Source organism: Staurois parvus, unplaced genomic scaffold (assembly GCF_062004578.1).
Source record: "Staurois parvus isolate SC_StPar_1 unplaced genomic scaffold, SC_StPar_1.0 ptg000525l, whole genome shotgun sequence".
In the NCBI taxonomy this organism is placed as follows: domain Eukaryota; kingdom Metazoa; phylum Chordata; class Amphibia; order Anura; family Ranidae; genus Staurois; species Staurois parvus.
Window position 1 is genome coordinate 3,185,663 of NW_028318321.1, and position 26,936 is coordinate 3,212,598.

Below are 26,936 nucleotides of genomic sequence, written 5' to 3' on the forward strand. Positions count from 1 at the left end.
CCTCCTCTTCTGGGATTCCCTGCCAACGCTACCAGCTCCTCCTGCCTACCGAGGGCCCCCACAGCAAGCCCATTGCTATGGGGGCAATCATATGGGCAATATTTACCTGAGCCCGATCTGCAGCAGCCCTGCTCTCTCTCTCTCCTCACAGGACTCAGAGGCAACAGTGGGAGCCATTGGCTCCTGCTATTGTCAATCAAATCCTGTGAGGATAGAGGGGGGTGGTGGGGCCGAGCCATGCTGTGTGTGTCAATTGACTATCACATTTTATGTCATTTTTCTTTAAATCTTTATTTTAAAGGTTATTTTTTCATGCTAATATTATTTGGGTGATGTGAAGCTGGCAGGGAAGTGGACCTTCCATTTTTCATTTTTAACTTACCCTCTGAAACCTCATCTTAACCTAAACCCCCAACCTTATCCTGTCATGGTTTAGCGTGCAGTTTCCTGCCTGTGAAATTCTTACCTTCTTGCTGCAGTGCTTCTGCGAGACCTGTGTTTTTATTCACGTGCTGCTCACTTGTGTTCACCTATGGGTGTTGCCTGCTCTACTGTGGATTTATATCCCTTTCTCTTCTATCACTTCTTGACCCGTCTACCAGTCTGCTTCTCTATATAAGACATGCTCAGATCAGCCTGTGCTGCCTGAGCAACTACTCAGTTTCTCTGAGCTCATGGTTCGCTTTGTATTACTTGTATTCTGTGTCTTTCTTCCTGTGTACCCAGGCTTCATCTACCATTTTTGCTTGCCTGCCGCCTGCCCTGACCTCAGCTCATTTCTCGGATCTTCTTCTGTCTCCTGCTATCTGTACTCTGCACAAGTGAGTGGTCCTCGCATTGTCAGCTAGATGTACATGGGGGCTGCAACCCGGTTCCAGCTTTCTGTAAGTCTATCCCCACCATCAGGGACCCTGGTGAAGAAGCAGACTGGGGCTTAGACTGCACCTCAGGGAACCCCAAGTTGACATTCTACAAGGGCTGCTGCAGAAACCTGACATATCCCTACCCCAATCCTATTCCTAACCTAAACCTAATGAAGCCATTCTCAACCAGTGTTGTGTGGAAGCCTAGTGTTCCTCCAGAGGTTCCTAGGGGTTCCTTGAGCTATGTCTGATTGGCCTCCCATCTGATGACGCTGCATAGTTTTGTGGTGAACACTACTTGTCAGAGCCAACTGCATAAATATACTGATCTTTTGTAAGGGGGTATCCACCAATGTAAGGGTAATTTTTACAACTGACCACCAATAATTGGCTTTAACAAGTGTTCTTTGAGATCTGACAATTATTTCAAAGGTTCCTCAGGGAAAAAAGGTTGGAAAAGGTGACTTTAACGTAAGCTGGACTTACCAATTTGGTGCCAAAAGTATCTGTGCTGAATGCTACCCATCCTGTGCAGAGTAGCCAGGTCTGAATTCAACTGTTTTGCACTTTTTATTATTATATTTTAGAAATTGGCAGTTCTATCACTTACTCATTTGTTCGGCAGTCATTATAGTAAAAGTTTAGACTCCCTTTTAAACACAAAAATATGTGACTGATGAATATTGTTGCACTGAAGATTTGAATGTGGTTTATAAGGTGACAAAACAGATAATAAAGTAACAGATAACACCCAGATAGATGAAGCAATGCGTCCCAGATGAAGCATAAATTCTCTTTATATTGTTAAGTAAACTCATAATAAACACACTGGCAGTAAAATGTTTGCTGCGTTTTATGTACTCTAAAATGTAATATTAATTTTATTTCTTCCAAGTTGTAATGTTTTAATATTACAATCAATTTAATGTAGATTCATGTTTTTGTTTTGTATGAGCAGCTGTAAAATGCATATTATACTACAGAAGCACACTGCGTGATCTGATATTGCTAAAATATAGTGCACTGACTTTGCCAACGATGCTTTTAAAATTATTTATCTATTAAGTCGTGACTATTCCTACAAGCAAGGTTTGATTTAAAAACAATTAAAATAAATAAAAATACATTTGTTCATTCAGCCCATGGCAACTGTATGTTTTTCTCAGTGGGCTACTCTAATAATCGGAAATCTGTTTGGATGATAACAATTATTTTACTTTATCTTCTTTTCAATGACATTTTACTTTATATTTTTATCTCCGTCTGCTTTTTTACATTGTTTAAAAAAATTTAATTTAACTTAATTAAAAATGTAAATGTTTTAAATAATTGTGTTTAGCGATGTAAGACATGCCAGTTTCTGTGGTTTACAACAATCTTATTTGTATAACTAAAATGTTAATAAATAACTTGAAATATAATGTTGGATAGAGTGGGGAAGAATTACAATTTCTCTTAGGTCTTTCTTTTTGTATCCCCACTGGGGAGATTTCCCCTCACATTCCAATATCACATTCAGGCTCGTTTTTCTGCTTTTCTCATATCTGTTGACATGTGACATGTGACTACATTCATAGTCTTCTCACACAGAAAACAATTGTTTTCTATGTATCCTTGCAAGTACAGAAAAACACCAGCCACAGCACATAGTGTTAATGAGCCTTTAAAAACTAAGAGATTTAACCACTTGAGCTCCAGAGGATTTACCCCTCTTAATGACCAGGCCTCTTTTTGCTACTCGGCGCTGCACTAATTCAACTAATTGCGCGGTCATGCAATGCTGCACCCAAACGAAATTTACGTCCTTTTTTTGATCACCTGTGCGCTTTTTATTTTTCACGCTATAAACAAAAAAAGGCCAAAAATTTTGAAGAAAAACAATATTTTTTACTTTCAGCTATAAAAAAATATATAGTAAACTCAAAGTTGGTTATAAATTTAGGCCAAAATGTATTCTGCTACATGTTTTTGGTAAAAAAAAATCCCAATGAGTGTATATTGATTGCTTTGTGTGGAAGTTATAGCGTCTAAAAACTATGGTATAAATACTGCAATTTACGCCATTTTTCTGCTATACAGCGCTGCGCTAGTTTAACGGACAATTGCGCGGTCATGCAATATGGTACATAAATGAAATTTACATCCTTTTTTTCCCCACAAATTGAGCTTTCTTTCGGTGGTATTTGATCACTTGTGCAGTTTTTATTTTTTGCGCTACAAAAAAAAAGGCTGACAATTTTGAGGAAAAAAAAACAATATTTTGGACTTTTTGCTATGAAACATGTCCAGTAAAAAAAAATGCAAAAATCAAATTTAGTCAAATTTCTGCCAAAATGAATTCTGCGACATGTCTTTGCTAAAAAAAAAACCCAATACGTGTAAATTAATTGGTTTACATGAAAGTTATAGCGTTTACAAATGGCGGGAAAGATACTGGGATTTTTAGGTTTTTTTTATACTAATAATGGCGGCGATCAGCGAATTATGGCGGCGATCAGGGACTTATGGCAGCGACCAGCGACTTATGGCGGGACTGCGGTGGACATTCTGACACTGGGGGGTACTGACTTGGGGTCACTGACATCCCCAAAAACACTAATACAGTGATCAGTGCAAAAAAAACACTGACACTGTACTAATGGCAATGGGGAGGAAGGGGTTAACTTTATTTTGCAGGGAAGGGTTATAGGAGTGAGGGGAGAGTTTTACTAGGGGGCGGGGGTGTGTACTGGGCGGGACAAGGCTGATCGAGAAAGAGAAACTGTTCTTTCTCGATCAGCTCATCCTTGAGCTGACAGAGAGGTGACAGACAGCACAGCTACTGCAGCTGTGCTCTCTGTCACTGTTTGCCGCCGATCGCCGGGACATAGCCGCTAAGGAGTGGCTGTGACCCGGCGACTGACATCTGCGGCGGTGATCCACGGGACAGATAGGGCGGCGCCCTATTTGTTTTAAAACGTGGTTTTGCCTGCGAGTGCCGCCCTGCTGCCATATATGTACAGTGGCTGGGCGGCATGTAGTTAAATCACTAACTGCTGAGGCATCATCAGGCTTGTGTAGGTTCTGACATCAACATATACAGGATTTACCTTCCGAGGCAAAAGAGCAGCATGGGACCAAAAGGGGCCGTTATAAATCAATCACTACATAAATAAGAGTAATTAGTTATTTTTAAATAATATATAGACTCTTTTTATTAAGGTTTACTTATTATTAATGTGTATATAGGTTTTTATTATTGTATATATGTGTTAATTATTTAATGCACCATTCAGGGAATACAAATGGAAATTCAGTGTATGTTTTATTCAATGACAATAACGTCTTATTATCTGTAAACGGGTTAGGGGGTGGAATGGTAGGATAGTATGTCACCTTGCCCATTTGAGGCTTTGAAGAGACCCTGTCATTAGACCATTCATTTCAACAACAGTTTGCATGTAACACATTTTATGCATGTTATTTACCTGTAAAAGTCTCCTATCTGTAGATAACCAAAAGCCCCAAGACTGCTGCTGTGTGCTGCATTCATAGTTGTGATTAGACATGGGCACGCCTGGAAAATTTTGTTTAGGATGCTTTTGTTAGGTTGATAATTTTCTTTATTCGATTTTGTTGTGCCGCCTCGGTTTGTAATTGATATTCATTTAGTTTCTTCTGGATTAATTTAGTATATTCGTCATACCAGGTGGATTTGAAAAGTTTTCTATTTCACCTGATTTAAGTGCTCTAAGTGCTCCTAAAAAATACTGTGTGCTGATCTGATTTTTTTTACATAAGAAGTTTGTACTCCAAGTCTTTTCAGTTCCATTGAGTATCCCATATACCCCTAAACCCCATCCAAGTTGTTCAACAACAAAAACCAAGCTCATGGACTGTTTACTTTGAATGCAAGGGTGGAAAATGTGTGTTGCCTGGCTGTGTAAGAAAATAGGGGGACCCAAAACCAACGGCTCTCAAGAGGGTAGTACTACATAAAGACAATTACCTGTCAAGGGATTCAGGAATGTCCTCACCCAAGCCGATTCTTCAGTCAGCTTTGGGTGCAGGCAGCGGCATCTTAGGTAAAGGAAACCGGCAATGAAGCCTTCTGGCTTTACAGCCGGTTTCCTACTGTATATATACAAGCTGTGTTGTACTTTGTAAATTGCCCCGCCATCTTCTTTGACCTGTCACGTGTCCAAGAATTCTGTGGGGGAGAGGAGGAGGGGTTTAACTGCACCACGGCAATATGATCGGAAGTGGGAGCGGGTACCTGTCAAAACCAGGTACCCATTCCCCCCCAAAATGTGCCAGATGTGGCATTGGAGTGGGGAGGATGCAAACAAGCAGAACTTCACCTTTTGGGTGTCCGCTGTGTCCTTTACAACCATGGCTCACTGCTATCAGCAGGATTTACCGCTGATAGCAGAATGTAAGGGAGGTGGTTGTGGGGGTCTATGGGTGTGGGGCTTATCTGAATCTGGCCCCCCCCCAGGTGAATGAATACTCCTACTCATTCACGAAAACAAAAAGTCAAAAGTAAATAAAAACACAAACACAGTTTTTTACAAGTCCTATATTAACCACTTGCCCTCCTGAGGATTTACCCCCCTTCCTGACCAGGCCATTTTTTGCATTATGGCGCTGCATTACTTTAACTGACAATTGCGCGGTCATGCAACGCTGCACCCAGATGAAATTTACATCCTTTTTTTCCCACAAATTGATTGCCTGTGCGTTTTTAATTTTTTGCGCTATAAAAATAAGAATGTTTGCTATTAACTAGTTGCCGACCGCAGATAGCCGAATGACGGCTGCACTGCGGCCGGCCAGTTCTGGGGGGACGTCATATGACGTCCCCCCAGAACGCGCTCTCCTGCGCGCCCCAGGGGGCGCGCACCCGGCGATCTCCGTGATCGCTGTGTCCTACGGACACAGCTGATCACGTGATGTGGTAAAAGGCCAATCATACCGGCCTTTTACCACGTGATCAGCGGTGTCCAATGACACGCTGATCACAGGGAAATGCAAGTGCCGGTTCTCGGCTGCACTTTCCTCACGCTGTCAGATCGTGAGGAAAGTACAGCCGAGAACCGGCAGTTGTCAGAGCGAGGATCGGCACCGATCATCAGGGCACTGATGATCAGTGCCCTGATGATCGGTGCCCAGCAGTGCCACCCACAAGTTCCGCCCAGCAGTGCACCCACTAGCTCCGCCCACCTGTGCCCAGCAGATCACCCACCTGTGCCCAGCAGTGCACCCACCTGTGCCACTCTGCAGTGTCACACACCTGTGCCCAGAAGTGTCACCTACCTGTGCCCAGCAGTGCCACCCACCTGTGCCCACCCACCTGTGCCCACCAGTGCCACCCACCTGTGCCCACCTGTGCCCACCCACCAGTGCTGCCCACCAGTGCCACCCACCAGTGCAGCCCAGCAGAGCTGCCAGTAAGTGCCACCAGTCAGTGCCCAGCGGTTGTGCCAGTCAGTGCCGCCAGTCAGTGCCCAGCAGTGATGCCAGTCAGTGCCGTCTATCAGTACCCATCATCAGTGTCACCTATCAGTGCCGCCTATCAGTGCTGCATATTAGTGCTGCCTATCCGTGACACCTCATTAGTGCTGCCTATCAGTGCCACCTATCCGTGCCACCTCATTAGTACTGCCTATCAGTGCCCTTTAGTGCTGCCTATCAGTGCCCATCAGTGCCGCCTATCAGTGCCCATCAGTGCTGCCTCATCAACGCACATCAGTGAAGGAGAAAAATTACCTGTTTGAAAAATTTTATAATAGAAACAAAGAAACTTTTTTTTTTTCAATTTTTTTGCACTTTTTTAATTTATAGCGCAAAAAGTAAAGCGCCCAGTGGCAATTAAATACCACCAAAAGAAAGCTCTATTTGTGAAAAAAAAATGATCAAAATTTCATATGGGTACAATGTTGCATGACCGCGCAATTGTCAATCAAAGTGCGGCAGCGCTGAAAGCTGCAAATTGGCCTGGTAAATAAGGGGGTATAAGTGCCCGGTAGGCAAGTGGTTAAATATGTCCAGTAAAAAAAAATTAAAAAATTTAATTTCATCATAAATTTACACCAAAATGTATTCTGCGACATGTCTTTGCTAATAAAAATCATAATACGTGTAAATTAATTGGTTTACGTGAAAGTTATAGCATTTACAAATGGCGGTATAAATACTGGGATTTGTAATTTTTTAAAATTTTTACTAGTAATGGCGGCGATCCGCAACTTGTAGCGGGACTGCGGCGGACATTCTGACACTGGGGGGAACTGACTTGGTGTCACTGACATCTCCAGTGACACCAATACAGTGATTAGTGCTAAAAAAAACACTGACACTGTACTAATGGCACTGGGCAGGAAAGAGTTAACATGAGGGGCAATCAAAGGGTTAACTGTGTGCTGGGAGTATTTTACTGGGGGGTGGTGTGTTGGTGCTTCACTGTAAGCACACTGCTATAGATGGCTGTGCTGTGCACAGCCATCCAGAGCAGTGTACCAAATGCAATAACTCCTGCGCTCCGGGACCCAGGCCGGTGGTGAGTAGATGGAATCAAACTCGAAAAAGGAAGGGACCACCGGAATAGACAAGGTCGTGCAGCTCCACACCAAGGCTGGGGAAGCCCAAACAAAACTGTGAAGGAGAACAACAAAAGAGAAGCGCACCAACCTTGCGCATTACCTCAGTAACCAAAATTTATTAAATAAAAGAATGGTACTCACAAACAGCGAATAAAAACAAGCATGTAAGTCCTCAAGGGGACTTTAGAGGCAAGATGCCAATGCGAATCCCATCATGGAGGAAGCCACTCAGTATAGCTGACGCGTTTCGAAGGACATGCCTTCTTCCTCAGAGCTCGCATTGGCATCTTGCCTCTAAAGTCCCCTTGAGGACTTACATGCTTGTTTTTATTCGCTGTTTGTGAGTACCATTCTTTTATTTAATAAATTTTGGTTACTGAGGTAATGCACAAGGTTGGTGCGCTTCTCTTTTGTTGTTCTCCTTCACATCCGGAGCAGTGTGCCAGAGCCGACAGGGAGGAGGACTGTTAGTAAAAAAAGCAGCCCTCCTCCCCATCGGAGATCCTCGATAATCACCGAGCAGGAGCGGGTAATCACTGGCCAGGACTCGGTGATTGACAGCCATGGCCCAGAAATACAAAATCACGCATATATACATGATTTTGCGCACCCCTGCCACCCTGTAGCAGTGTATCTGCTACAGGGCAGCAAGGATGTGGTTAAAAATAAAATCCAAAAAATAAAATTCCCCTAATGTAAATTCAACATCAATCATGATGAATGCTGAAACCACGAAAAAAAACACAGGGACAAATGCCGAATGACAGGTAAACATGGGGGCATTTGGCGAGCAACATGTCCCATGCAGAGATACTCGCTCAATGACAGGTAAACATGGGGCAGCTCACCTGTCAATAGACGTGTGTCCCTGGATGGGACACATCGTGTTCAACAGGGGTCATTGTTTCTTTTTCCATGCGGGTTGGCGTTCATCGTGATTGACATTTGATCTACTTCGGGGGATATTTATTTTTCTTTCTTTTTTTTTTAATAAAGGACTTGTCAAAAACTGTCTTTGTTTTTTTTTTTACTTTCCACATTTTTTTTACTTTCCTGGCCTGCCGGGCTGAATGCTTAGATAACGGTCTGGTATGGATTTTTTTTGGAGGGGCAAGCCTTTTTTTTTACATTTTGGTGTGGGGTTCCCCTCAAAATCCATACTAGACCCAAAGGGCCTGGTAAGGATTGGGGAGGACCCCCATGCTGTTTGTTTGTTTTTTAACCCACATTTCTTTTGTTTGCATTGCGCTGATAGTGGGGAATCCACCACCCGCTCCTTAACATCCACAGCTATTCACAATGAATTTGGATTATAACTGAAGGAATTAAAAAATTACATAATCCGAAAGAAAAAAATTAATGAATGCATTTTTTTTTTGTTTTAACTTTTTTTTGGATTTGTTGTAATTTGTTTCTATGTCTGTTAGGAAATTCTGATGCATCCAAAAATGAAATTTTTGTCAGAAAAATAAATCTAGGTGGGGGTGGAGAGGTGAGGGGAAGGGAAAGGTGGAAGAGCTGGGCCAGTACAGACAATATTTAGACACTCTCAGAGTAGGAGAGGGCTATGACATGCAATGGGGCAGGAGGCTATTCTAGGAAACTGATGCTTCCTGTAGTAACTTAATTTTCTGGAAAGTACAAAGACATATTGACAGTGAGTAAAATATCATATACGGAAAAGAAAAACACTGCAGTTATGTATTTAAAATACTTAATTTTTGGTGCTTTTACCTACAGTTTTTTAAAGTTGTTAAAAAGGTCATAAAGCCCAATTCTGAGCAGAAGAAAAAATACCCTTGCAGTGAACCCCCTCTTCCATTTCTTCCTCACAGTGCAAGAGTTAACTGCTCATTACACCTAGGAGTAGATGAAATAAGAATTAATACTTTTCTTACTCCTCACTCCTGTAGGCTTCCTCTATTTGCCTGCCTCCTTTATGTACATTGTAGGTGTAGCACTACCCCCTTAGGGGTCGCTGATGAATTGAGTCACCTTATAGTCCTGCACAGCCAGGCAGTCTGCATTCTTCACACAAGTTTGCATCCGGAGTCAGAAATCAGTCCTCGAGCTTTGTTTTTAAGTTTTATTAAGGGGATTTAGATCTGGGATAGGGTAAAGGGGTATAGAATGCCCAAGGGAACCGACAACTTCCTGGAACTATTCACAAGCTTCTTCTCTTTTGCTACTCTGTTTGAGAGCTAGCCAGCATCTCCTTGATGTATCACTCCAGACACTAAATAAAATTCTCCTCTTCACCAAGCAATCTGGAGATTTTCCTGAGCAGGGGATCTGGTTCCTGTCCCTTTAGAGAGGTGAACAGTCACTAGTAGGGGGCTAATCTGGTTTCCCACCAGAGTGCTCCTTTCCCTATCTGCCCAGGGGGTGCAGATTTACTCACTCAGATTCTCTCCTGTACTGCTTGTGGGTTGGCTGCTGCTTCCAGGACTATCCTCTGGGCAACTCCTTCTCTGCCATACAGGTGGTCTTCTCTATGGGGGCATGTGAGTTCCAAGCTTTCCTGCTTTTCAGCTCCAGGCTCGCAGGCAGGCCCCTTCCCACTAGGCCTCCTGGCAGCCCCCTTCCTCCGCCTCACATCTTCACAGTCCACCCTCCTCCCTCCATCTCTCCACACCTGCTACTGAGCAAACTCTAACTATTTTATGGGAGTCCCATCCCCTTGCCAAGCCTTCTGTTGGGAATTGGCTTAAGTCCCTCAGGAGTGCAGCCAGCCAGCGCAGCCAGCCACTGCTCAGATCCACCCACTGCCTCCAAGGCTTTCCTCCAAAAGCCGCAGAGCAGGGGGAAATTCCATAGGGGCTGGCCTGAAAAGTCTCTCAGCCCTGACCACAATTTGACCCCTCTGGCTATTACACCTGGGCTGCTATTCAGCTCTTGTCTAACCATTAGTGTCTAGCTTCCACTAGCTAAGCTAGGTGGGTGCTACATAAATAATAAAACCGTACATTAAAAAATGCATAAAAAATGTAAAGGGCCATGCACAAATATATCATTATATATAATGTATGATGCCAGTAGGAGGATATACACCATGCCTGAAAATGCTTCAGCAGTGGCGAGTGATGGCGGAGGAGATTAAGTCTCTTCCTAGGAAGGCCCTGGAGAGGAGGGTTGTTGAATCTGCCTTTAGCGAGCCATTGGCCTTGAGGGATTGCCCAGGCCCTGGTAAGAGGAAGGGTCTGCGTTTGATGAATCTGGAAAGAATCTCTTTAAAGTTTCGGGATTTGGCCTGGCTCTCGCTCCATGAAAGACTCTATGTAAAGGGCAACCTGAAGTATCGCTCTGCAGAGAACTGTGGTTGTCCAAGAGTGGATTGTGGTGGGGCTCTGGGTATCCTTTTCCTTGAGTTAAGCGGAATGGTCTTGCTGAGCCTTTCAAACTCACCAGGATTTTGATTTCGAGACACTTTTTTTAGTTAGCTTACTAGTCCGTTACTACACGTGGAATGCACGGTGTCAGGTTTCCATTCGCAAAAGAGTTCTTCCTGTTGAGGTGCTGATGCACAACATTTTGGGTGAGTTCAGGAAGATTTGGGGTCTTGAGAAGGACAGGTGGAGGGCGGGTGCCTGGACAAAGGCGTGGAGGAATGTCAGGTCCCCGTAACTACTGTTTGTCAGTCTCTGGGGACCTGGCTTCCCTTTCTGTCCTTTCACGTCCCCTAGATTTTTGTAAGATCAGATTTTTTAAAAAAGGCTGCATGCGTGGGATAAATGTTTAATCGTTTCTTAGACTGAGGGTGTGTTTAAGTGTAGGTAGGGTTTGTTGAAATACATTATAAAGATGATAATAATATTAAAATATGATTAGTTCTGTTTATGTTTTTTTCCTGTCGTAAAAGCCATTTCCTGTTTTCTATGCTGAAGTAAGCTATTTTTTGTTTAAAAAAATAAATAAATAATAATATTTTTTTTAATTCTGTATACAATATATGTAAATATGTTTTTACTATGTTGTTTGTTTGTAAGATTTTTAATAAACAAAACTTTACACCTGGGCTGCTACTCAGCCCCTGTCTAACCATTACGATTTAGCTCCCCCTAGCTAAACTGGGGTTAATAGTCCTGCATTGTACATGATGACATGGAGGGACCCCCTACAGCTTGGAATGGAGGCAAGCACTGGAGCCTGCTAGAGGTTAGTATTACAGCCTCTTTATCTCTTCCTAGACCTAACGAGCATTTAACCCTTGTAGTGCAGGAGATCGGGTGGGAGGCACTGGAAAGGGTTTTTCTCTTCATCCCAGTTGGGCTTTAACATACATCGCCTAGCCTATAACACCTGTCACAGTGCATCAGGGGAGAAACTTCTTATACTCTGATGTGCTCAGGGAAATCTCCAGAGTTTAGGTAAGAAGTGAAATGTATTGACAATAACTGAAAGTCAGTTTTATGATCAATTTCTAGTTATTTGAAGCAGGCAACTTTTTAAAGTTTTCTTTTTACACCTTGATTAATGATTCACATATTATTTGTATACATCTACTCTCGAGTTGTTGTCATGCAGTAGTAAACATTCTGTACATTATTCACTATGTCATTCCAACACTAACAAGTGAGGCATATGCGGGTGAGCAGAGGGAATTCACTACATAACCAGCCAATCAGAAGCACAAGATCATGTAAGCCAAGTTTGCAATCATTTCCAGGGGGGACAATCTGCATATATGCTGAAGTATATTCATTCTCCTATGCTGGCCATGCATACAAAGACAAATAATTAATTTTTTGAGTGACAATAGATTTGATCAATCTAAACCAACCATTCTCAACTAGGGTTCCTCTAGAGATTGATAAAGGTTCATTGAGCTGTGGCTGATTGCCCTTCTATCTGATGTCTGTAGAGGGGCATTCTTCCCAATTACCCCCTGATTAATTCATTTTAACTGGGGTTTCCTGAGACTTGAAAATTATTTCAAGGGTTCCTCTTGGGTAAATAAGTTGAGAAAGACTGATTTTAACAATCCTGTTCATGATAACAATTTTATGTCACGAACATTGTGGCCAAATTTGATTTGATTTTCCATCATGACCAAATGTTCATGACAAAAACAGTTACTGATCAAAATGTGCATTTAGTGTACAGTTCTGTCATAGAAGAACTTGTTATAGGGAACAACTGTATTGATACATATAGGGCCTGCTTAGCACAACATAAATTCGTATTCTTGCCATCCTTCTATTCACATGTGTTCTCATTAAAGGTAGAATACAGCCAAGTACAACATTTATTAATGCCTTCCTCCTAGTATTACAAGGATTACCGTACCAATGCATACATTAAAACGGCATATCTTCAACATGCTTTTTGTTTTGTTCCACATTATTTATGTCAGGAAAACAGTTAATGAGGATCCAGCTGACAGTCGCAGCTGCTCCTCTGCTGGCAGGATGGCATATGCTAATGTTGTGTGAAGCTAGGAACAATCTGAGGGCAAACTTAATGCACTTGGCAGTGACAATCCAGATAGGGACAGCCAAAGAAAGTCACCCTTCTATACATATTTTATATGGAACTGCAGATTCACAGCTATGGTAATAGGGAAAATAAAGTACTGTTGGTGTTTAAAGATAAATCCTGGTTTCTGGATAAGTATTGTTTGCGAATACGAGAATACAACCATGTTCCTAATTCTTACTATGTTTTGTTTGTTTTAGATGGGCCAGTAACAGTCGGAATGAGTTTGGATATTGCCAGCATTGATACAATATCAGAAATTAACATGGTAAGCTGACCAGATGGGTATAATCTTAGCCAGATCTATGTACTGCTCTAGTCCTTTGATTGATCAAGGATAAAATGCATTTTAAATGGACACTTTTGGACTGAGGTTTTATATATATATATATATATATATATATATATATATACAGTGCTCAGCATAAATGAATACACCCCAACAGATTTGTCAGAAAACCTTTACTTTCTTTTTAGGATCAACTGATTGCAAACAAGATTTGTTAATTTGCACACACAAAAAAGTATTTTTCCCAACAAATTCATTCAAGACCATGTTGCAAAAATAAATACACCCCAACGAAAGCTAACAAGGAACAAAGCTAAATTTTAGACAACAAAATCCTAATGAACAAAAATTCAACTACAGGTGAGTCTAATTATTCATTAAACAGGTGTCTAACAGATAGTTGATTATAAAAGGACATTACTTAACGAAGAAAACCCCTTCCCATTTCATGCTGTCAGTAATGGCACCACATGGAAGAGAAATGTCACAAGGCCTGAGAAAGAAAATTATTTCTTTACACAAGAAAGGTGAAGGCTACAAGTAGATCAGTAAAGCTTTACTTATCAGTCAGAATACTGTAGCAAAAGTGATACCAAAAATGAAACTGCAACCATCTCACAGAGACATCTAGGCCGTCCACAGAAGTTAACACTTCGACAGGAGCGTTTTCTGATGAGAAGGGTTGAAGAAAATCACCTTGCAAGTTTGCTGCAGTTAGCTAAAGAAGTAGAAAGCCAAACTGGGGTGATTGTTTCCCATGACACAATACGGCGTACACTGAAGAGGCACGGAATGCATGGGTGTCATCCACGAAGGAAACCTCTTTTAAAGCCCATGCACAAAAAAGCCCACCTAGAATTTGTCATGGCAGTATAAGAGATATTGATTACATTTACTTTACTTACTTTTCAAAAGGGGTGTACTCATTTATTCTGCTACATATATATATATATATATATATATATATATATATATATATATTCCCCCCTCCCCCCCAAAAAAAAGAGTCACCACACCTGCTTTCTTGATGAACCTTGGTTTTTATTTGGTATGTGCACATGTACAAACTATCTATCTATCTATCTATCTATCTATCTATCTATCTATGCACCTATCTATCTGAACACACACACACATGCACACACACTTTATAAAAGCTTGCTTTTGCAATTAAATATTTATCACATATCAAAGAACTCCTAGAGCACCATCGGTTATCCAAAGAGATAAAAAAGCAGCTCCTTGCCATCAGGCTCATCCTGTCTGAATCCTCTGGCATAGTCATATTGAGGATAGAGAAAAGTCACTGTTCTGTTCTGACTCTGATTTTTGAACTTTGACTACTACTTAGGAAAATTCTACAAATTAGTAAAATAACATATCCAAAAAACGAATATACATTTTTAAAAACTTTTTTGAATTGCAGTTACTTTTTACTATCTAGAGAATCTTTTACATTAACCTTTACAATGCAGAATGTCTCAGAATAGATTTTTTTTTACTTCAGGATTATACTGCGACTATTTTCCTGAGACAGCGCTGGACAGATGAAAGGCTTATCTTTGAAGGCAACAAGAGCCTAAGTCTAGATGGCCGTCTGGTGGAATTATTGTGGGTCCCTGATACATTTATAGTCGACTCGAAAAAGTCATTTCTTCATGACATCACTGTGGAAAACCGCCTCATCCGGATTTACCCAAATGGAACGGTTCTTTATGCTTTAAGGTACACACTTAGCATTAATACTTTGTAAAGTGGTCTACACAGGTCAGCATATAGGAAAATAGATAGGAAACAATGGTGAAAACATTTTACAGCAGTAATTCTCAAAAAGGGATCTGTGGAACCCTAGGGATCTCCAGAAGTTGCCAAGGGTTCCTTGAGCTGTGGTTGATTGACCTCCAATCTGATGGTGCTTGCGTAATTCCAATGGTGCTTAGCAGAGCCAGCTGAATGACACCAATTATCTTTTTATCTGTCTGTAAGTGTGGCATCCTAACTACCACACCAAGGGGGCATTCTTTCCATTAACCACTAATGAAACCATTTTAGCTCAGGTTCCCTGAGACCTGACAATTTTTCAAAGATTCAGAAAGGGTAGTTCTCCAGTGTTCCTGGAGCACAGAGTAGAATATATGGCTAGCCATGATAGCCATTTGAATACATTATGGAAATATTGTTTTTAAATATTTCTGTTTAGCAGAATTTGTATCTTAACTATAGAACATAACTCTGTTGTGATGAATTTGAAATTGTGCTGCTGTGTTTGTCCACTCCTCAGCATGTTATAGCAGGAAAGGGCTAAAACCAAACTTTCAGTGAAATAATGTGGTGGAAGAAGAGTAGAAAAGATGCTGAGGTTTTGAATGTATACTGCAGGTTTCCATATGATCTTACTACAAGGCAAGGAAGAAGGTTATTGTAATGAGATTGATGGCACATCATTTTAAACCATTATACTGGAGGCAGGTTCTTTACAGTATCAAGTATAACCGCCTATTTCCAGACATTTGACAAATTTGATAAGTCGAGACAGGGAATTGAGATAAGCTCTGTAAACATAATTTTTACACATTGTATTTAGCTATGGCAGAACATTATGATTAAAAACCATTTATATATTGAAATGTGGTTTATATGCAGCAGTTTTCAGGTGACAAAGTATGTAATATCAGTGATTCTCACATTTATCACTTAAAATAACAAGTGAAACGCTTATCCCCACAGGAGCCTCTTTATATGATGGGTTCTCTGTTCTGCCATGACTCTTCCACTCTAAATTAAGTGTATTAGGACAGGGCAAGGTAACACAAGTAACAAACCAATAAATGGTCAAAGATCACTAACATGGATTCCACAGCACTAATAAGGAACTGCATAAACAGCGAGATATATAGAAATAGTAAAAGAAGACTCACAGTAACTCTGCAATAACCAATCAATGAAAGAGTCTTTGAGTGCACTCTGTAGCGAATCTTAAGCCGGTTGACATTGGGGCCCAATTCCAAGACTGTTCAATGGATAGCTGATGGGCTGCTAAATAGGGACAGTCTCTATTGGCATTAACTGTGTGCAGCAAGGGATTAAGCTTGGTAGTTCAGCTCACCACTCCTGGCATGCAATAGATCTGGTTCCATATGCTTGGCAGTCATTTGTCCCAGAAATATCGCGATCAGGTCCTCACAATCAGGTGTTCACTAATGTAGGCTCACACGAAAATGGGTCTCCCCAGCTCTGGTTCCAAAACACAGCAAAACTCTGTGGCTCAGTCTCTCAGCTCTCTAGGTGCTCAGAACACAGCAGCAGGTCTGTACACACTGGTACCCCTACTGCTTTTTTTCCATTGTTGCTGTCTCTCCAGGGTCACTGATATGTAAAATAACAGGTCTGTACTTTCTACTTCTCCTTGGTAAAGACCCTGTTTCCTCTTCCAAAGTCCATCAAAAGTTCTTTCCTCTCCTCTGTTTTTCCAGGATTATAGGTTTTCATAGTTTTCCAGCCATTTGCCTCTATGGCACAGCATGCCCCCAAGACTACAGTTCCCAGTGTCCCCTATGTGGCTGCATAGTAAGTCCTCTCTGCCGCTAATTGGCTGAAAGTTGCTGTCACCAGGAAGGAGGGGGTGGGAGAAAAGCAGGAGCAAGTGGGGTAGGACACATGGCCCATTCTGCTCACACAACAGGGAAGTGAGCGGAGAGCTCCTCTCAGACCTCGCACAGTGGTGAGGGGGAGGGAAGGGAGGAGCAGACAGAGGACAGCCGTCAGGCACCCAGCTACACAAGCAATACTTGCATGAAGAGTCTTCATATTAGCACCTGAGCAGCAAATGTATAAAAGTGCTTACTTGTTTCCTGATAAGAGTAGGGACGGGATAGTAACCCTCCCCATGCACACTTGCGTTGAGGCAAGCTAAAATGCTTGAGTTAATGTGCATTTGTTATGCACTTGCTCTGTATATGGTGTGTTGCGAGACCAGTTGTACCTTCCATTGTGAATGGCACCCAACGCATTGTACTGTAGAGACCAGTGCACAATGCAAATACAGTATGTTGTGGTGTGCTGTGTTTCCATATTTTTGTACTTTTTTTTACCTGCTATGGCAGCCTAATGATAATGCAGTGCAATGCAAGCTAACTAATGCACACTGCAACAGAATGCATACGTGTGAATGGTTCCCTCTGTTTTTTTTTTTGCTCTCTGTGTCTCTGCTGTGGTCATATAACATCTCAGAGTCACCAGGGAAGTTAATGCTGGAGAAAGTGATATTCACTCAATACTCTAAAATCACATAGTATAACATTGCTGTATCAAACCATTTCACATACATTTTGTCCCGAGTGCTTTGTTCTGCGCCCTGCCTGCATTTTTACTGTTCTTACTGCCTGGAAACTGAGAAACGTCCAAAAAGCGTCCCTTTAAGTCAAAAGCGATTTTAGACCAGCTAGAGAACAGAGATAGTAAATTAGAACCACTTGCAGAATTGAGTGATAATGATTCGTGGGGAAATTCGTCATCAGACACTGAAAACTATTTTGCGACTTTGCTCAGTGATGTGCGAACTTGGCGCTCTATTTCAAATTTCAGTGTTTTTGGTTTGATTATATTATTGAATTCAATTTATTATTATTAGAATATAATTTTTTATGATTATTTATTATATTAGAATTTATGATTTCATGTTTCAAATTTTATCATACCTGGGATGTTTACTAGACTCTTGTTCGGAAAGATTTTAGTAAGTTATTTCTAAGAATTACAAGCCTCCATTAAAAAAACAACATATTTCCATGCAAAAAATGTACCGCTTTGAGCACAGAAATACTGACATAATTAGACTGCCAGGGAGGTTAATGTCACCCCAAATGTGGGTAGCAGTCACGCACTTTGTTGTGCAACAAAACGTAAGGTGTAGGAGCTACTTTGGTGCGTTTTGTTAGGTCACGTGAATGGGCGGCCCTATGCTGTCATGTGATAAACTCATAACATGTAAAAAAAATTATACATTGCAAAGGTGTGAATGAGGCTTGAATGGAACGTCATTTTGACATTTCCAAAAAGTTTTCAAAAAACAGGTTAAATCATGTGTAGTGCCCTCCTGCATAGGTGATTAGGCTATAGGCTGACTCTGGGAGGAGCTTCTGGAGCCTAGGGCGCGAGGTTTCAAATACCCATCCCGAATATTTAGTTGGGCCTATCCAATCCCTGGGGAGGTATGCCCAGATGGTAGATGGGTTCCCGATAAACAGGCTGGAGTCCAGAGGAGTGGGTCTTATTGTGTGGATCTGTGAACTCCAGGGGCTGCTTGCCCTGATGCACTCTTAGGCTGTACCCTGGACTACTTTGGGCATTCTAGGATCCCGTGAGTAGAGCCTCTTTACTTGTAACAAAGTTTTCATGGTCCCCAGCCATGAAACATGGATTGCCAACAACAAGAATAGTCTCTTACGCATAAATGCAATAACCCAGTTGATAGACAATTGAAGCCTTGCTGCCATCTAAGACTGGGGATTTCCTGTAACAACTGGAAATGACAGAAAAGAACGAGGGCACATCAGCCTAGTGCATTGTCCAAAAGATTTTTAATATAAAACCAATATAAAACTACTCACAAGCATAGGAATAAAAATGCTCATCAGGCCAGACTTCCGTGGCCAAATAGGACAGTGTCGAAAGCACAGGGGGACCACACCGAGGTCCCTGAAGGTTGACGCGTTTTGAAGGGATGTCTTTCTTCCTCAGAGCCTCTGAGTACGGTAAGTGTGGCTTGATGAACGCTTTTTGTTCCTATGCTTGTGAATAGTTTTAAATTGGTTTTATATTAAAAAATCTTTTGGATAATGCACTAGGCCAGTGTTCTTTTCTGTCATTTCCAGATGAAACATGGATTGCTTCAGTCTCCTATCACCTGCTCTACACATTGTTGCATGGTCTTCAGCTGTGCACCTACAGACTGCTCTAGTTTGCTACTACTACCTCTGTGGTTACTACTGCTAAGATAGAGGTGTCCTCCACTAGCAACGCAATTCATTTTGGAGTATCCTGCATCACCCCTACATCCCCTCCCAAGTTCAACTAGCAATAAATCTACAAAAAGACACCCCTAAAATGTTTATTGAGTCAGTGTGGATAGGCTGGTGCTGTGTGCCTGGCTGATTTGCATTAACTGGGGAAAGAACCTGCTTGGATCCACAGCAGCTTCTCGGGGGGGGGGGGTAGACCTACACAAGTTTTGCATTGAAAAACTTTGGGTACCTCCCCCCTACCACCCCTGACATTAATGTGTATGCCAAAATGGATCCTTTTTTTGTAAGGGCTAGTGTGAACAAGCCCTCAAAGCATTTCTTTTGCAGGGAAAGTTTTTAAGCTTTTGTAATTCATACTGACAGTATGCTTTAATGAAAAACTTTTGGTTTGTCCTGCATAGGCAAAAGATGGGTTCCCTTTAAAAAAAAAGAAAAGTCAGCAATGGCAGCTCCCACGTTTCCATCCTGACAGGTTGCTGTTCATTTCTTCTATATATTTCCTAAATTCTGCTGCCGTCTGCACAAATCATTATACAGTCAGCCAGGAGTAGCCTTTTTTACCTGACGTCCTTTGTTTACAGGCCCCCCGTGCTGGGAGCTCCAGAGCAGATATGACTCTAGCTCTTCATTCCCTCCCAAAATTTATTTACTGATCTTTTGCGGCTGCTCTAAGTGCCTATACTGTCACGTCGTACTGTTTATACATAAAATAAACTGAAATTCTTCTGAGCTTTTCCTGCCTGGCTGCTGGAACACAACTGTCAATCTCACGGAGTTCGGGGATCTCTCTGTTGTGTTCTGGATTTCTTTTATTCTGTCAGATTCATTTGCACCACCTGAATCTGTCAGCTGTTATCACCGCGGAGAAATAAAAAGAAATATACGTTTTGGGGAAGTTTCCTTACGACACGGAGAGTCTTCCATCAGTGTTGTAATTTAATTTGGTGTGTCATCCCAGTGCAACTCAGTCATGGCAATTTATTTCTTGCAGGATAACGACCACTGTAGCATGCAGCATGGATTTAACCAAATATCCCATGGATAAGCAGACCTGCACTCTGCAACTGGAAAGCTGTAAGTGCTTATTTTATTATACTTATAATCATATGACTACCACAAATAATTCTGTTTACAATGTCTATGTAAAAGGAACGCTACATAGACATACAGGTAAGAATAAGTGGCCCAGGACGCACACTGTCTGCGTTTGGGGCTGCTCACCCTCACCCACATGCCTGCCAATTAGGACAGGCATCTGTGTCCGTACAATCAATGCTTCCCTCTTGATTTACATGGGATGCCTGAACACAGCACCTGACGGCTTAAATCACCTGGATCATGGTGTATTCATGGCCTCAGCTCCTGTGTGAATGAGGCCTAATAAGGTTTGTATGTTTCGTATTTTATTATGCTTTTTGTGAGTCTGCATGCACTAAAACACCAATAAAAATGCTTGTGCCCTGTGAAAAATACTACAATAACTTAGCAAAATGCAGTATTTTTAGGTTCAGTCTAGCTGTAACTGGCATTTCAGGTTTTGGTAGCTGCTGGATAGTTTCGTGAGGTGGAGGATTTCACACTTGAGTTTTTGGGTCTGCGCCTCCTATGGGAGTTTTGCACCCTATCTGCTGGGATATTTCTATTTTTTTTCTTTCTCTTCTTTCTTTTTTCTTCTCTTTTCTTTTTTTTGCTGTAATATTTCTTTATATAATTTATTTATTGATTAGAGGTATTTCTGTATCACGGACACAGTGCTTGACATACTGTGTATTCTTATCAGTCCCTGCCCTCGATTAGCTTACATACTATGGCCCCCATCTGACATGCACACATATAGTGTTTTTGCCAGTTTAGGCAGGTGGCAATGAATCTACTAGCATGTCTTTTGAGACTGGGAGGAAATCCATGCAAACTCCATGCAAGTAGTATCCATTGTTTAAATTAAAATAACAAACATGTTATACTCCTCTTCTGGGATCCCCCGGCGGTGAACTTGGCTCCTCCTCTTTTCTGTGTGCCCCCAAGCAAGCCGCTTGCTATGGGGGCACACTTGCGTGTTCCTTCCTGATAGCAATGCAGTACACCTGAATGGCTCTGTATGCTGTTTCTTCCTCTCTCAATCTGAGTTTTGCTGTACAAGGTTTGCAATAGGCTGATATCAAGTTTAATCTAGGTACTTGCACAGCTTGCATCTAAACATTATACATTAATGAATACAAAGCTGCATTATGTGTGACTTTTATATGTGCTTGGAGTGTATCTTTGAAATATTTTGGTTTCTATGGGCAACATCACAACTGCTGCCATCAGCCATCTCTCATGGATTAGCCTCTGCACTCTGTGAACTGCTGCCTCTCCCTCTCAGCCACTTTTCAGAGAGGGATATATAAAAAGCATTGCTATATAAGGTTCATACATCTATATATAATTAATAACGTCTAATAGTTATTTGACATAATGACTGATTTCTAGCTCTGAGCAGCAGCAACTGACTAGGTCATAAAATATTTACATTACACACTTAATTTGAAGATTAATTTTTCTTTGTGGAAAAAGTACCATTCATCATGACAAAAATTAATGAGTTGTTTTTTTAGAAGATGCTTCTTTTGACTCAAACACTATATATATATATATATATATATATACACACACACACTGTATATACAGTTGCAAGAAAAAGTATGTGAACCCCTTGGGATTACGTGGAGTTTTGCATGAATTGGGCATAAAATGTCCTCTGAACGTCATCTAAGTCACAACAATAGAAGAATACAGTCTGCTGAACATAATACTACACAAACATTAGATGTTGCCATGGTTTAATTGCACATAACATGTAAATATTCACAGTGCAGGGAGGAAAAAGTATGTGAACCTTTGGACTTAATAACTGGTTGACCCTCCTTTGGCAGCAATAACCTCAACCAAACGTTTCCTGTAGTTGCAGATCAGACCTGCACAACTATCTGGAGTAATTTTGGACCGCTCCTCTTCACAAAACTGTTTCAGTGTAGCAATATTCTTGGGATGTCTGGTGTGAATCGCTCATGCCACAGCATTTCAATCGGGTTGAGGTCAGGACTCTGACTGGGCCACTCCAGAAGGCATATTCTGTGCTTTTGCAGCCATTGTTTTGTTGAATTACTTGTATGCTTTGGGTCATTGTCCTGTTGCATCACCCATCCTCTGCGGAGCTTCAGTTGGCGGACAGATGGTCATACATTTTCCTGCAAAATGTCTTGATAAACTCTGGAATTCATTTTCCCATCAATTACAATAATCCGTCCAGGCCCTGAGGCAGCAAAGCAGCCCCAAACCATGATGCTCCCTCCACCATGTTTTACAGTGGGTATGAGGTTTTGATGTTGGTGTGCTGTGCCTTTTTTTCTCCACACATAGTGTTGTGTGTTCTTCCCAAACAACTCAATCTTGGTTTCATCTGTCCACAGTATATTTTGCCAGTAGTGCTGTGGAACATCCAGGTGCTCTTTTGCAAACTTCAAACGTGCTGCAATATTCTTTTTGGACAGCAATGGCTTCCTCCGTGGTGTCCTCCCATGTACTCCATTCTTGTTTAATGTTTTCCTTATTGTAGATGTGTCAACAAAAATGTTAGCATGTGCCAGAGATTTCTGTAGGTCTTTAGCTGACACTCTGGGATTCTCATTTACCTCATGCAGCATTCTGCGCTGTGCTCTTGCAGTCATTTTTACAGGACGACCACGCCTAGGGAGAGTAGCAACAGTGCTAAACTTTCTCCATTTGTAGACAGTCTGTCTTACCGTGGACACATGAACATCAAGGCTTTTGGAGATACTTTTGTAACCCTTTCCAGTTTCATGCAAGTCAACAATTCTTGATCGTAGGTCTTCTGAGAGCTCTTTTCTGCGAGGCATGGTTCACATCAGACAGTGCTTCTTGAAACCAGTAAACCCAAAACAGGTGTGTGTTTTTTAAGGGCAGTACAGCACACATCAACACATCCAATATCAGCAGGACAGCAACACATCCAATATCATCACACTGATTGGAGTCAAGGTTGGCTCACTTCTGGCTCCAATTAGCTCTGGGAGAAGTCATTAAGCTAGGGCCTCACATACTTTTTCCTCCCTGCACTGTGAATGTTTACATGTTATGTGCAATTAAACCATGGCAACATCTAATGTTTGTGTAGTATTATGTTCAGCAGACTGTGTTCTTCTATTGTTGTGACTTAGATGACATTCAGAGCACATTTTATGCCCAATTCATGCAAAACTCCACGTAATCCCAAGGAGTTCACATACTTTTTCTTGCAACTGTATATTTATTTTGACTCAACACTAAATATATATGTCATAAGCCTCAGTATATTTCAGTGAATTTGACTATAACTCAATTTTCCTACCTAAATCATTTTTGCAGTTTACAAAAATATAGATTACATACTTAATAATAGAATTATTGATATCATTATTATAGGCTGACAAATGGACAAAATTGTAAATGGGAAAAAAGGTTCACCAGAACTTAAAAAAAATTGCTTTAGATACACGAGATACAAGTGATGATTCTTCTACAAAGGGGCGGACTGACCATTTGGAAACTTGGGCATTGCCTGAGGGCCCGGGGTCAATAGGGGGCCCCATAAGATGCCCCCGGTACCTTTTTCATAGGCTTTTTTGAGTTTGGGCAAGGACACAGGGGCCCCATGATCCCCTATTGCCCGGGAGCCCCATGAGTTGTCAGTCTGCCCCTGCTTCTACATTAATTTTCAAACCCCAGATGTCCATTGTCTAAAAATTCCTTGCCAAAAGGTGTCTCATCTCATAACGGAGGTATAAAATACTTATTTATTTGAATGTCATTCTGTTGTTGACCTTGCAAAAGTATACAGATAAGCAGTTCTGAGTAGGGATATAAGGTCTGGCAATGGCAAAGCAAAAACTTAGTTTTGCTCGCTACAGTTACATTTAAAATAAATAAATAAATTATATATATATATATATATATATATATATATATATATATATACACACACACACATCAACACTTTTTTCTTTTTTTTAATTTAAATATTTAAAGGATATTTTGTTTGGGGAAGTGGTGTGTGTGTGCGTGTGGCACTGGTGGGGTTATTATAGTTCATTTATTTGTTGCATTTGTGGTTTTGTTTACTCCCTTTTTGTGTATTTTATCATTATTTGTGCACTCTGGCTTTAACATTTTTTTCAGCTTTTTTTGTGAAAAAATTAATGGGGCTAATATGTGGCCAATTTTGGCCCAGGATAATTTAAAAGGACATCTGTAACCCTATTTAGATCCCATAACTCCTTCAGAGTCTAAACATGTCAGATGTAAAATACTTGTTTTGCTAGGTGTAGCATAAAAATCACCTATAAATGCCTTATCCTTAGCTACTGCAGGCTTCCTGCTAGCTGCTTGCCCAGTCCCTGAAGCCAATTCTCTTCATCGGGCACAGGCACTCTAATATCATCATGTACAATGCAGGGCTATTGGTCCTACATTGTAAGTGAGGATGTCGAGGGCCCACCCACAATCCAGAGCATCAGAAAAAGGAGAAGGACGTTGGACGCTGATGAAGTGAAGCATAAAACAAGTGTACAAAAAATTATAATAAAAAAAAAGTACCCCAACACATCTCCCTATTTTATATATCCAATCTATGGGTTCTAAACCTTACATTCCCACCCACAGTGTGAAATGAGACAGATGTATCTATTTTAACCAGTGTGGTTAGGACTAAGGGTCTTATTTACTACAACTGGAGTGCAAAATGTGGTGCAACTCTGCATAGTAGCCAATTGCCTTCCAGGTTTTATTGCCAAAGCTTAATAGAACAAGCTGAAGTTTGAAGCTGATTTGCTACCATGTACAGTGCCAGTTTTAGTAAATCTCCCCCAAAGTGTTCTTGTATTTTAATACAACCATATGTTTTATTTCCTATCACATACAAAGTAATGGTTTCTAAAATACATTCACCTCTGTGAGTGCAGACATATTTCCCTTGCGTCTTTTATATGTGAGTAGGGTAAGTACAGTTGCTTTTTCTCGTACCCAACCCCCTAAACAAAACAAGCATTTAACCCTTCTATTGCTGGGGGAGCCCTCAATTTCACTGACCTCAAGCTTTCAGTTCACTTTAACTTTTCTGGCTGCCTAAACGTAGCTATTATTACTTCTACATAACCTGTCTTCTTTCCACAGGGGGCTACAACATTAATGACGTTATGTTCTACTGGACGAGAGGAAATGACTCAGTGCGAGGCTTGAACACGCTTCGTCTGGCGCAGTATACTGTAGAAGATCACTATACCTCGGTATCAGAAGCCGTGTATGAAACCGGTAGGAGCAGCAGTGTCATTCATACCACATCAAACTCTTTTAGATCAAGCTGTGATGAGAACTTCCTTACAAAGTTGTCACAGCCTGGGGCATCCCTGGCCCGCTGCACCTGTCAGGCCAATACTATAATACACAATGGGCAAGGTGGAATGGAGCAATAATAAACAAGATTTACTTGCAAGTTGCAAATCTTTCTTGTTTGCACATTTCATACTGTGCCTGCTGCCAAAATCAGGTTGCGCCGTCATAGTAAAAAAAAAATCAGGATGCTGGAAACTGAGAAGCTGTAACTGTAGCCAGTTTAATATAGTCAGACAGTTTGCCCATTGGGAGGTGGGCTTTCAAGAGACTCTCTGTATCTTTGACCTCTATGGAGTCTCTTTATCCCTGGAACTTACTTTCCTTCCAATGGGAGCAAATAATATGCAAATCTAATGGCAGACACAGAAGACATTTTACTAATTCAGACCTCTTCAACTATGACCTGCCAAGAAAAAGGAGGCAACCACACTAATAAATAACAATTCACATTTCTGTACGTTTTTAACAGTTTTTAACAGTTTAAGGCATGCGGTCTCTATAAAAAAACAATGACATGCAAATTCAGGAAGCAATCCACTTTTTAATACAGATCTCTTAAAACATACTGTACATGCTCCTTTCTCATTATCATTTTGTAAACTAATTTAGGAAAATATAAAACTGTAAAGGAATTTACCTTATTTGTTTGGGCATATATAAAGGGACAAAAGGGGGTTATTTACTAATACATGAGAGTGCAAAATCTGGTGCAACTCTGCATAGAGAACAATCAGCTTCCAGGTTTTATTGTCAAAGCTTAATTGAACAAGCTGAAGTTAGAAGCTGACTGGATACCATACACAGCTCCACCAGATTCTGAGTGCACTATTGCTCTATGTGAGGGTGGTCTCTCTGCAGAAGTCAGAGACCCTGCTGATTGGAGATCTCTGGCTCTGACTCAACAAGGGGTGTTTCAGAAAGCAAAGAGATCAGTGCTTCCCTACAGGCCCACTCTGCAGCTGCTGGCATGGTCCACTCCAACTTCAGCACAGGGTTGCCAACCGTCAGTATTTTTACTGACAGCCAATAAAAAATGGGCACTTTTCTCCAGCCAGTAAATGCCAGTGACAGAAAAAAGCTGCTTTGTTGAGAATATGGCTGTGACCCTCGGCTTGGAACTACGCATGCGCAGTTTCAGTCCGGAGCCGGCCGAGACCAACCAAGTGCCTGCTACAGTGTGTTCAGGCAGTGGCGGCAAGGGGGGCGGGTCTGGTGGAAGTGGTGCCTAAGTGTGTCGTGTGATTTCATGGTGCAAGGGAGCCTAGTGGAGTGGCCT

At 41.3% G+C, this 26,936-nt stretch overlaps 1 protein-coding gene across 1 annotated transcript in view; it reads left to right on the forward strand.

Moving 5' to 3' along the window:
- GABRP (gamma-aminobutyric acid type A receptor subunit pi) overlaps window positions 1-26,936 on the forward strand; it is a 168,552-nt gene that overhangs the window by 115,457 nt on the left and 26,159 nt on the right. Inside the window, exons 4-7 of the mRNA XM_089690278.1 lie at window positions 13,120-13,187; window positions 14,716-14,933; window positions 20,223-20,305; window positions 25,442-25,579. Coding sequence (XP_089546404.1) covers window positions 13,120-13,187; window positions 14,716-14,933; window positions 20,223-20,305; window positions 25,442-25,579 — 507 coding nt within the window. The remainder of the gene's footprint in view (window positions 1-13,119; window positions 13,188-14,715; window positions 14,934-20,222; window positions 20,306-25,441; window positions 25,580-26,936) is intronic.